At 38.3% G+C, this 12,939-nt stretch overlaps 1 protein-coding gene across 3 annotated transcripts in view; it reads right to left on the minus strand.

Annotated features, from left to right (window-relative positions):
* LOC110456002 overlaps nt 1-12,833 on the minus strand; it is a 132,563-nt gene extending 119,730 nt beyond the window's left edge. For all 3 annotated transcript variants that reach the window (XM_021506512.1, XM_021506511.1, XM_021506510.1), the window contains exons 1-2: nt 12,693-12,833; nt 4,438-6,194 (exon numbers count right to left, since the gene is read on the minus strand). In XM_021506512.1, the coding sequence (XP_021362187.1) occupies nt 4,438-6,161 (1,724 nt within the window). In that variant the 5' untranslated portion in view covers nt 6,162-6,194; nt 12,693-12,833. The remainder of the gene's footprint in view (nt 1-4,437; nt 6,195-12,692) is intronic.
* Between the last annotated feature and the right edge of the window lie 106 nt (nt 12,834-12,939).

Here is a 12,939-nt window from a genome sequence, read left to right on the forward strand (position 1 = left end):
CGTTTATACAAAACTGAGAACCCTTTGGCCAATGATGCTCCTGACCAAGCTTCAGACTGCATTTGGTTTAAATCCCTTCACTTGTATAGTAGGAGAGAAAAAATCCTCTACTTCCCCTATTTGGCCCCGCCCCTCTGCCCCCATAGAGGCCGCACCCACTGTTTATACAAACTTGAGTCTCCTTTGTCCAAAGATGCTCTAGGACAAATTTGGTCAAAATCCTTCTATTGGTTGAGAAGAAGAAGATTTTTAAAGATTTACCTATTTTCCCCCTATTTGGCCCCGCCCCTCTGCCCCCAAGGGGGTTATACCCTCCGTTTATACAAAACTGAGAACCCTTTGGCCAATGATGCTCCTGACCAAATTTGGTCAAAATCCTCTGAGCCATTCAGGACAAGTAGCATTTTAAAGGAAAAAGTTGAATACATTTACATTTCTGAATGTAAACAACTATGAGCGCTTCCACTTACGGACGCTGCACCATGGGCCAGGTGAGCTAAAAAATGTATGTACAATATACATGTATAGAAATTGTAGAAATTGTCAATATCTCAAATAATTATGTAAATCATAGAGCATAATCTTCAAAGGAATTCTATAACTCGCCAACCTTTGACTGAATTGTCTCCCTTTTTACCTGTTCAAGATTTCTCCGTCACCCTACGGTATGATTTCTCTGTCAACAACCCCATCCCCTCCCCATAGGGTATGATTTCCCTGTCACCTCTAGGATATGAATTCTCAGTCACCCCCTAGGGTATGATGGATTGTATGCAGAAAACAAGAGGCCCAGAGGGCCTGAATCGCTCACCTGGATATCTAAGCAATCATGGCAAAATATTCTCCAAATGACATCCAAGGGAATATGCCAGACCCCAATGCCAATTCTTGTAGTATGTCTGTATTAGATTTTTCATGCCCAGCAATTTAATGTATGGTTATGGGGTGGGGATCTCAACTGTTTCCAAGCTGTGACTCAGAAATTAGATCCCTAGGGTTGTGGCCAGACCCCAGGATCAATTCTAATATCATGACTGCATTCGTCTCTTTTTGTCCAGCATTTGTATTTATAGTCTTGGGGTGGGGATCTCAACCGTTTTAAAGTTATGACCCAGGGGTTAAGTCTGCAAGGGTGAGGCAGACCTGAAGGCCATCCTGGAAGCATATGTGCATTCATCTCTTTATACGCAGCAATTGCATATATGTATGGTTATAGGGTGGGGATCTCAACTGTTTCCAAGCTGTGACTAAGAAACTAGGTCCCTAGGGGTTCGGTCAGACCCCAGGGTCTATTCTAATAACATGACTACTTTTGTCTCTTTATGCCAAGCATTTGTATATATAGTTCTGGGGCGGGGATCTCAACCGTTTCAAAGTTATGACCCAGGGACTATGTCTCAAAGGGTGGGGCCAGACCCTAGGCCATCCTGGAGGCAAATGTGCATGCTTCTCTTTATGCTCCACACAGTTGAGTTGTATATATATAGTAGTTATACCGTGGGGATCTCTACCATTTCCAAGTAATAAACCTTTTCTGGCCCAACCCCTTAGCATGGGGGGGGGGTCAGCCCCACTATTTGTACAATTTTGAATCTCCACTACCGAGGGATGCTTCCAGTCAAATATGGTTGATATCTATCGCTTAGTTCCAGAGAAGAAGTCGCTTAAAGCAATATAGCGCAATTGCCCCCTTTTGGCACCGCCCCTCAGGTCCCTGGGGGGCCGGACCCACGGGTTTATATAAAATTGGTTCCCCTTCACCCAAGGATGCTTCAGACCAAATATGGTACAAATCCTTTCATTCCTACAGAATAAGAAAGATTTTAAAGAATTTGCTGTTTCCCATATTTGGCCCAACCACTCAGGCCCCTTGGGGGCCAGACCCACAGTTTATACAAAATTGGTTCCCCTTTACCCAAGGATACTTCAAACCAAATATGGAACAAATCCTTTCATTCCGACAGAAGAAGAAGGATTTAAAAGAATTTGCTATGTTTCTCCTATTGGGCCCTGCCGCTCAGGCCCATAAGGGGCCAGACCCACAGTTTATACAAAATTGGTTCCCCTTTACCCAAGGATGCTTCAGACTAAATATGGAAGAAATCCTTTCATTCTTACAGAAGAAGAAGGATTTTAAAGAATTTGCTATGTTTCCCCTATTGGGACCCGCTTCTCAGGCCCATAAGGGGCCAGACCCACAGTTAATACAAAATTGGTTCCCCTTTACCCAAGGATGCTTCAAACCAAATATGGAAGAAATCCTTTCATTCTTACAGAAGAAGAAGGATTTTAAAGAATTTGCTATGTTTCCCCTATTTGGCCCTGCCCCTCAGGTCCCTGGGGGACCGGACCCATGGTTTATATAAAATTGGTTCCCCTTCACCCAAGGATACTTCAGACCAAATATGGAACAAATCCTTTCATTCCTACAGAATAAGAAGGTTTTAAAGAATTTGCTATGTTTCCCATATTTGGCCCAACCACTCAGGCCCCTCGAGGGCCAGACCCACAGTTTATATAAAATTGGTTCCCCTTTACCCAAGTATGCTTCAAACCAAATATGGAACAAATCCTTTCATTCCTACAGAAGAAGAAGGATTTTAAAGAATTTGCTATGTTTCCCCTATTGGGCCCCGCCGCTCAGGCTCAAATCCTTTCATTCCTACAGAAGGAGAAGGATTTTAAAGAATTTGCTATGTTTCTCCCCAGGGGGGCCAGACGCACCATTTATACAAAATTTGTTCCCCTTCCCCTAATGATGATTCTGACCAAATTTGGTCAAAATCTGCTCAGTCGTTTATGACTAGTACCAATTTTTAGGAAAGGTTGATGGATGCCAGACACCGGACGCCACGCCATGGCATAAACTCACTTGCCCTTTGGGCAGGTGAGCTAAAACAATACCATGAACTTTGAACTTTGCCTTTGTTGTTGAATAAGATATTTATCAAGTTTCATCAGAATCTGACCTTATCTGACAAAGTTACTTGGCAAAAACCATTAACCAATCCGTGCAGTTTGCTAATTAATTATGCATGGATTTCACTCAACTTTGAACTTATCATCTAAGTTTGTATATTGATCAATATATATTCAAGCAAGTTATCTTGTAAAGTGTGGACATTGACCAGGGTATGCATGCTTTTTAATACGTGTGAATTTTGTTCAAGTTTCAATTTTACATCAGTCTGTGTATATTGTTTATACACAACCCAAGTTTCATTAAAACTGAACAATATTGAAGGATGTTAACTTGTTGAAACTAAATTGTGGACAGACAAGTGGATGACTGCTATGTATACCCATACTTTATAAGTCTGTCAAAAATTTTGAAAAGCTTTTAAATACAGTGTTTAACATGCATATTCACTGCAGTGACAAGGTCTCTACTTATGAAAAATGGAATTGTTTTGCATCAGTGTTCCAAGGAACAAATAAGATAAAAAAGCACTCTAAAACAATATGATACATTGTTGTTTGTTTCAATATTTAATAAGATAAACAAAATATAAACATACATACTCACACACACACACAAGATTAGGAGAGTTACATTATTTTTCCTCTAATTCCATTGCATAAATTCTTCAAAAAAACCAAAAACTGTATAGCATATGTTCAGCTTGATCGTCTTCATAGGATAGCATTTGAAATAAGATGCACATATCAATTTCAAATATATTTTAAAAGAGTACTGCAAATGTTCCATCTAGAGCACATACTATGTTATTACAGTTGTCATTATTAATTGTTGGTTTCAGAACTGATAGCATTGTGCAACAAATGTTGACAACATAATTCAAGGTCATTCATTTGAACAAACTTGGTAGCCTAGCCCTTCATCCCAGCATGTTACTGGCCAAATATCATCTCTTTGGCCGCTTGGTTATTCAGAAGTCGTTAACATATTTCAACATAGTTTACCCATGTGACCTTGCAAATGGGTAAAGGTCATCAATTTGAACAATCTTGGTAGCCCTTCATCCCAGCATGTTACTGGCCAAATATCATCAACCTGGTCCTTTTGGTTATAAAGAAGAAGTCGTTTACAGTTTTCAACATACTTGACCCATGTGACCTTGAATATAATTCAAGGTCATTCATTTGAACAAACTTAGTAGCCCTTCATCCCAGCATGTTACTGGCCAAATTTCATCACCCTAGGCCTCTTGGTTATTCAGAAAAAGTCATTAAAAGATTTTAACATATTTGACCCCTGTGACCATGAAAATGGATGAAGGTTATTTATTTGAACAAACTTGGTAGCCCTTCATCCCAGCATTCTACTGACTTAATATCATCATCCTAAACCTTTTGGTTAATGAGAAGAAGTTGTTTAAAGTAAAAAGTTGATGACGGACGGACAGACTGGGCTATAGCTACCTGTGATATGTATAATCTAGGGCCTACAATATGATTTACTTATATATACAGTACCTCATAACCCAAATTGGCTCCTCTTCCTGGTTATTTTCTTTGAAAGGTGATTTGAGAGAAATGCCCTTGCTGTTCTGTATGGCCGACTTGATGTCATGGATAGCTAGATCAAGAGCCTCTCTCTTTGCCTTCAGATCCTCCATGATGGCTTCCGCATCCAGCTGTTTGTGCTTTGAGTCCTCTTTAGGAGTTGTTAACATTTCCTGTTCGATGTCTGACTTCTGTTTTTTCCTCAACATGGCAGTCGGAGACTTGGGTACCTGGTTGGAGGGCGGAACATAATCCTCATTGTCGCTTGCCTGGCTACTAGACAGCCCGTCCTCAACCAATGGCATTCCTAGATTTGATTTGTCGCCGTCTGATGTCACACTCTCCACTTCAACGCTATCACATTCTGTTGTCTCAGGCGACAGAGAAAATGCCTGCTTGTCTTCTCCATGAATGCTTTCCACAGTATTCAATGGGATCTCAGTAAGAGTATCCTCGTTTACCTTTTGTGGAACATTTGGAGCAGAAAAGTCTAGCTTGTGGAGAACTAAAGACTTCTCAGGCGATCCTTCACGCGATATATCAATGATAGAGTTATTGCTAAAACCGTTCACTTCTAAACTATTCCTTTTCATGCCTTCATCAGTACTGGAATAAGCTAGTCGCATTCCAACATATGAATCCCCATCCTGGATCCTAGAATATTTAACATAGTCGTATTCATTTTCCACATCTGGTCCCGGCCCTGTCTGTCCCCCTGAGCCATTAGACATTTCCTCTACGGCTGATCTTATGCTACTAGCAGGGTTTACCACCACATTCATCAGGTCCATATTTTTTATCTTATCATCACTAGTATGCACTGGACATGTGTTAGAATGCGGATTTAGGGCATTCCCTAGGGGTTGTAGATTTGGCTTTTTGACTGGCCGTTCTAGTTCCCGGTCTGAGCTAGACCCCTCCCTGTCACTGCCACTTCCCCCAGATCCATCACCAACACGACATGCTAACCCAGGGGACTGCTTGCGTATTTTTGGTTTGGCGCCCTGTGAGGAGTAAGTGTGGGGATCTAAATCTTTATCATAACTCTTAATTTCACCAACTACAGGGATGTTGTTTCTGATTTCTAGACTGTTGCGTTTTTTTACTCTTTCCCTTTGTGGAATTTCATCCACGTCAAATGTATGCATACTAACTATATCCTTTGACTCCAAATCAATTTCCTCCATCATATCATGACTGTCAATAATTGGCATTTTATTCATGACAATTTCATTTCTTTCTCCGACTTTGAAATTATTACCCAACTTGAGGTCACCAGTCCGTTCTGTAGTCCCCATACTAAACTTTTCTCTGTACTTAACATTAATTTCTGTAGGAAGGTCAGAAAGAGTTTGACCCCGGCCGACATTTTCACTAGAATAGTTGTCACTATAATCTGGAGGGAATGAATCGTTACTGTCTTCACTTTCATGTCGAGACAATATATGACCTGATCCTTCCCCGTCCTCTAACAAATTCTGATAGGACAAAGAACTAATTTCACTGGGATGCCGGGAGCTCTCCTCTTCAAATTGAACCTCCATGCTCAAATTGTCAACAGAGTTACTTCCAGGGGAAAGGGACCGAAAAGGCTCCCCTCCGCCACATGCACCGTCAATATCAGGATCATAACTGTCCTTGGGGTTAGTGATCTTCGGTATTGACATCATCACTTCCTCCTCCTGGTCAGACATTGTGTTGTGTTTATTTGTCCACAAACCTCAGTCCTGAAATTACCAAGAAGAATTATTTTCATCAATACAGTCTAAAATGTGAATCATTATGCTAATGTATCATTAATCTAACCCTATATACTTCAAATATACAACATTTCTGCCTAATTATGGAAGTTAAAAAGATTTCATCACATTTTACACATTTTGGTGAATGCTTTTCTAAATATCTTGGGTTTTATTTTATGATAGATTGACGTTCATCGATTGTCGGACAATTAGTGATGATCAATCATGTATTTTGAAGCGATTCCCAACACTATAGCTATAGCTACTTGTCCCTACTAAAGTACCACCCCAACCTTCATTGACATCCTGCCCACAATGTTGTTACATTTACTATGATTCCTCAAGCTCCCAACTCAACTATAAAATCAGTCTTATTATAACGTTGAACTAATTAATGCCAACTCTTTAATCCCAGCTTTTATCAAAATAACCTCAAGCACACATTCGCAAATATTTGCGTATCAAGGTAGTGCGAAACAAAGCTTATCAATAGAACTATGGGCAGGTAAATGATTGAGCAATAATCAAGTGATATCTACATTATAACAGTAAACACACAATTTTATAATTGTTTGTACATGTTGCCGCAGACTTTGCTAAAGTGCTCAAAACACATCAGCTGATCAGGTGTCAGTATCTAGGATTTCAGCTTAAGTGGAATAATGGTGTTTCCTGTAGCTGTCCACTAAATATCTGTATGTATGCTATTGTGTTCATTAATTGTATAGTGGAGATTTTGGTTCAGATTTCACCTACAGTACATAAAGCTGAGATTATGTTGCAGAAAAAAGGACCAGTGCCATTGTCTTTAGCAGAAATTGTTAGGAAGTATCGTACTGAAAAAAGTTTCATAGTGATTATATATTAGAAAAACATTTAGCATGCAAATACATGTATATAATTAACATACACATGTGAAATACATTTTGTAATATTTTTGCCTAGTTTTACAACTGAATACAGGCTGCTTCCCTGCAAAAAGGTGCTTTATATTCCCAAAAATGTAGAACAATTAAGGAACATCTTTCCAGTTTCAATAAAAATAATGCTATATTTCCCCATTCATATAGGAACACACTGTTGCAAAATTTTGGTATTGATTATTAACTGTGTCCTGATCCCGAACATCTTAAAATGACCCGATTGATAGTGATAAATAAACAGTCCATATTCAGTGTTAAATCAACAATATTGGTATACGTACGTAGTCATAGATAATGATGTGCTGTACAATGTTGTCTGCATATCAATAGATCTATGACAAGTTAACTGATATATATCATCAAAAACATTGCTAGGATCAAAATAATTGTTAGCTAGGTACATTTCTGATTTGTCACACATGCATTGTGCAAAATTTCAGCTCTTTTGAACAATTTAATATCCAATAGTTAAAGGTGAAAGTCGAGTGAAAGTATTCCAGACAAAAAATAATTAAAACTTAAATACAATCACAGAGCACATGTTGAAATGAGTATTTTACTACATGAACATCATGTTTGCAAGTGTTGGCATTCATTTTCTGCAACAAGTCAAATATAAGTCTCAATTTTTGTTTGTTTTACATTTAATATCCAAGAATTACTAATGAATGCCATGCAAACTTTATCACTGGTAGAACATGAACATATAGACATATAGATGAACAAACTAGTACTTGGGGAGCAAAGTATTAAAGTGATCACTCGAGTGTGACCACTGCTGGCCATAAGACCAAAACACAGGTAAACTGGCATTTTGGGGGAACTGGTGATCATGATCACACATGCATGACTAGATTAAGGGGAATTTAACTGCACCAAGGAAATTTAGTGGAAAGGGAGAAAGTTAACGGGTAAAAAGGGAAAGTTAACAGGTAAAAAGGGAAATTTAACTGGCCAGGTGAAATTTAATTGCATATGGGGAAAATTTACTGAAAGTAGGTAAATATTCTCAGAAATTGGGTATTTTTTTCCCCATTGTGAGGATATTTCTCCGTATGTAATTCCTAATGGGCCAGCTGGAGAAAGACTACCAATCTGCAGCAAGTACTGGTGACTGTCCCACATACTTTCACCTCCCACCCTCAACTCAGGGGAGAAAGGATTGTGAACTTCCTTAACCACTCACTGTGGCCAACATATCTATTGTAATCAAAGCATGACATCTCTCTTTATTTGATCTCTCCCTGCCACAATAACAAAAGTTATAAAATGTCTTATGCACAATTTTTCTACCCCCCCCCCCCCCCCCCCCCCCTGTGAAAGACTGATGGTATATATGGGATTTTTTGAAGTATTTTCAGTGATACACATGTATCTTTTATTTTGGATACACAATTTCCGAGAACGTGCCATAATTATAGTAACAACAGGCTTGGCAGTGTTTCAAAGTCTTCAGGTTACCGAGTGTGATTTTTCAGATCGGTTGCCAATCAAGGTGGGCAGTGTATTGAATCGTATAGTAATTATAAGATGGTCAGTGGTAGAATGATAACCAGTTTGATGTTGTCGCTGTTTTCCTATGAACTGGTTTGACAGGTAATGCGCTTTTTATACCCAGCGATTACAAAGCAAGGACTGACTGAAATGTAGCCGCTTCCTTAACAAGAGTGCGCGGGGCGGAACAATATACGCCCGTCGAATGTCATATAGTGTTATATACTTTCTTTCATTGAAATAAGATCTGCATCATTCTAAGAGTGGTTAGCTGACATGCTATAAAAAAATGTAGGAGAATATCTCCGGACAAAAAAACAAATACTGAAATGAACAAAGGGCAATAACTTTTGCAAAAATCGTCGAATCAAAGTTCTTTTAAGGGAGACACAACTTCATATCATGATTATAATGTATACCAAGTTTCAAAGAGATCTGTAGAAAAATGTAGGAGGAGATTGCCGGACAAAAATCAAATACTGAAATAAACAAAGGGCAATAACTTTTGCAAAAATCGTCGAATCAAAATTCTTTTAAGGGAGACACAACTTAATATCATGATTAAGATGTATATCAAGTTTTCAAAGAGATCGGTCGAAAAATGTAGGAGGAGATTGCCTGACAAAAATCAAATACTGAAATGAACAAAGGGCAATAACTTTTGGAAAAATTATTGAATCAGAATTACGCCGGACGGACGAACAAACCCATACCATAATACCCAAATTTCACGGGCGTATAAAAATGATAGCCTGAAGAGATGGTCACTGGGGAAGATTTCAAAAACAGATTTTTTTTTATCTCAATTGAAAGCTTTTTAACTTGCACTGTAAGCTTTTACATGAAATTCTGGTCAATATTTGAATATGAAGTGAATATCAAACGCTATTAAAACATATAAGATACCTCCTGTTGAAACATCAGCATTATTTTTTTCTGCAGCTTTATCTTGAAAAGCATATCATTTTTATGTTATATACTATTTGAGACTTATGACCACATACATGAAAACACTTGGTGGTCGAGTGAAAAGGTATGAGGTCACCTTTCCGACCACGTGGGTCTTCTCCGGGTACTCTGGTTTCCTCCCACATTTAGACCCTCAGCCTGCTTACATCCGGGCAAACAGGAGTGATTAATATAAGTTGAAATAACTTGTTTCATAATTGTTGTAAAATAAATAAAGTTTATATTTATACATGAAAAAACTACAAAGAGTGAACTTAAGACCTATCCACTCCTACACCTTATAAATACCTTGCTATCAAAGAATTCTAAAATGAGACAGAGAGATTTAATATAAGGTTTCAATAACAACAAACTCAAATTATCATCAGAATGTTAGGCCCATTTTATTCAAATGAGAAATTAATACAATGACAAGGAAAATAACTCAAAGCCCCTTTCTACTCCTCATAAAGTTGACAAAACAGCTCTGAAAAGGAACTCTTCTTCACAAATATGTATGTTTTGTGAATTCTTCAACAAATCTGACATGGGAATTCAAAATTAAAATTGTACTTAATATGTGCTTACAAAGTCTGTTTCCAGAGACTACCTGGTCATCCTCGATATCCAGGAGTTACGCTTACTTTCGCTCGCTACACCGCTGGAATATGTCATAGCAAAATCGAAGGCTCAGTGTACACCACCTTGTGGATGAGACAAGAAGGCTAGTTTTATCCTTTGATGTACATCAAAAGAATCTCCCGATGTGTAACAGTAAAACTTATTGCCTATGAAGTTGAGCGTTGCTCCTCTGTAATCTTCAAAGGACAAGTATCAGCCTAGTGATTGGTCAGGATTTTTCACCCGACACCATTCAAATAGCTAGCTGCATGCCTTCAATTTTGCAATGACATATTCCAGGGGTGCAAAGAGCGATAGTGAGCGTAACCCCTGTATGTATCGAGGATGCTATATACCTGGTAAGACTGAGAAAAACTTTGAAACTCTGAAATGGGGCATGTTTTTGGAGGAAACGGAGATCATGTCCACAGAAGGAGAATACATTTTACGTGCATTTAGGAGGTTTTAAAAAGAAAAATTATCCATTTTTTCCAACGGTACTAAGCATTTTTGCTGTTTTTGATGCAAGAAAGTTAGGTGGGGGTCGACTTTTCGACATATAGAGCTTTCTGCCCTTCTCGTACAGGTCAAGTACACTCTGCCGATTGAGCTATATAGCTGTAAAGACCTATAATAGCTCGATCTATTGACCTATCTGAAATAGGGCTTTCGAGCTATTTTCAAGTGATTTTCTTTTTAAAGGAATAGAACAAAGTCGCTTTTAAAAGAAGATTGTATCATTAGGTTGATAACAAAAGACATTAAATGTAAGTATTCTTTTTAAGAAATGATGTAAAAAAAATCTGAAATTTTACATTTATGAAAAATGAAAATAAACATCTAGCTGTATGCTATTTGTAGTCAACATTACCATAAACCTGTTTTATGTGCCTTTGCTTACATTTAATGAAAAATTTAAATCCAAGAAAATAAAGCTCAATACGGCTATAATTTATAGGTGAATATAGCTATAAGGTGACAGTACCCATATAGGATCACCAAACCATCATTTTATTAAATCATTAAAAAATCTGAGGAGGAATTATATTCATTCCAGTGGTAGGACGCCGGGCTCATGACTGAAGGGTTGCGGGTTCGCGCCACGGCACGGCAATGTGTCGTATCTTTGAGCAAAATACTTTACTTCGGTTGTTCCAGTCTACTCAGCTGTAAATGAGTATGTGGTTGGGCAGTACTAGAAATGTTGAATGCTAGCTGTTAGCGCTGAAATGGCAGCTCCGGCTGTATGCTCCCCCGGGAGTTGAGAAAAGTATTGGCTGGTTGATAAGGCCTTATAACCACGGATAATAATTTGTCAACAACTGTGGAATACAGGAGGGAGAGAGCAGACATGGTCAAAGTGTACAGTATCCTTAATAACATCGACAAACTTGACAAGGATAAACTATTCCAACACTGTGAATACAGATCTGCAAGGGGGCACTCCAAGAAGCTGTTTAAAAGGCCCTACAAAAAACAGATCACAGGAAACTTCTTCAGCAATTGCACTATTAAAAACGTGGAACTCAATGCCTGAGGAAGTGGTCTCAGGCTCTCAGCACCGAGCCTAAACTGCTTCAAGGAAAGACTTAACAAGTGCTGGAGAAATCACCTGAGGAAATTTAACCCATCATTTTGGTATTAAGAGTGGATCTATCATTCCAATACATTACTTAACATCAAGTGACTCACCTAAAAATATATAGGGATTGAGTTTTTATGCAAACTTTACAATGGAAGGGCTCAACCCCTTTTATCTACACGTATGGGGAAAAACGAGTGGAATTGTTTTTAAAATTTTAAATCACATTATTATTAAAGACATTGCTACACTGCTATGATAAAGGAAATAATAAGTGTGCAACCGAAAAGTAAGTCGCAAGTGAATGAAATAACAATGATGCATCACCACAAGCTTGAACTAGCTTTCGACGATGCCATATCAGCAATTGGGTACGGATCCGATTTGGGTACTGCCTCCTAAAAGGTCTTTATAGCTCAATCGGCAGAGTTTACTGAACCTGTCGTATATATATGATCATCGGGGGAGGGGGGGGGGGGGTCATTTTTTACCCAAAGTCGATCTAAACCCCTTAAACATGTAAAATTACGCTGAACACTTTAGTTCAGGTCAAATATAGCTATAACAAACTCTCAGGTCCATGTGCTCCAATGTATAAATGGTGTAGACCTACTGAAACCGGCTTTCTGTATCAAGCATTTGGAAATGTCAAACTAGACAGAATGTATTCAATATTATCTTGATTTCATTATCTATCTATAAACTAAGGTGAGAAATTAGCAACCCCACAGTAACTATCAATGTTATTAACATGACATGGTTTAAAAATCGCCATCCCATGCAATAACTGCCAAGAGTCGGAAGAAAATCGATAACTTGATAAACGATATGTCAGACGTTTCTAATGATAATGACATCACCCGTTACCTGTGAAAGTATTATGGCCATTCTTATGAATTATTTGTATTCACTTACCAAAGTATGAAAAACGGTTAGCTTATTTATTCCATATCCACATCAATAGGGCACAATATGATAATATATTTTGCACTGCAGCATTTTCGATATATGATAATAGACGAGCGGACATGTAAATTCTGGTGCTGCCATCTGCCGTTGATTTCGCGACGGAAGCAGCTCCGAAGAAAATAAAATGCAAACTTTTTTTAAATGATCATTACTTCGCACGACCAATTGCAAATTACCAATTTAATCGTATTCT

The sequence above is a fragment of the Mizuhopecten yessoensis genome, unplaced genomic scaffold (assembly GCF_002113885.1).
Source record: "Mizuhopecten yessoensis strain PY_sf001 unplaced genomic scaffold, ASM211388v2 scaffold8449, whole genome shotgun sequence".
Taxonomy (NCBI): Eukaryota; Metazoa; Mollusca; class Bivalvia; order Pectinida; family Pectinidae; genus Mizuhopecten; species Mizuhopecten yessoensis.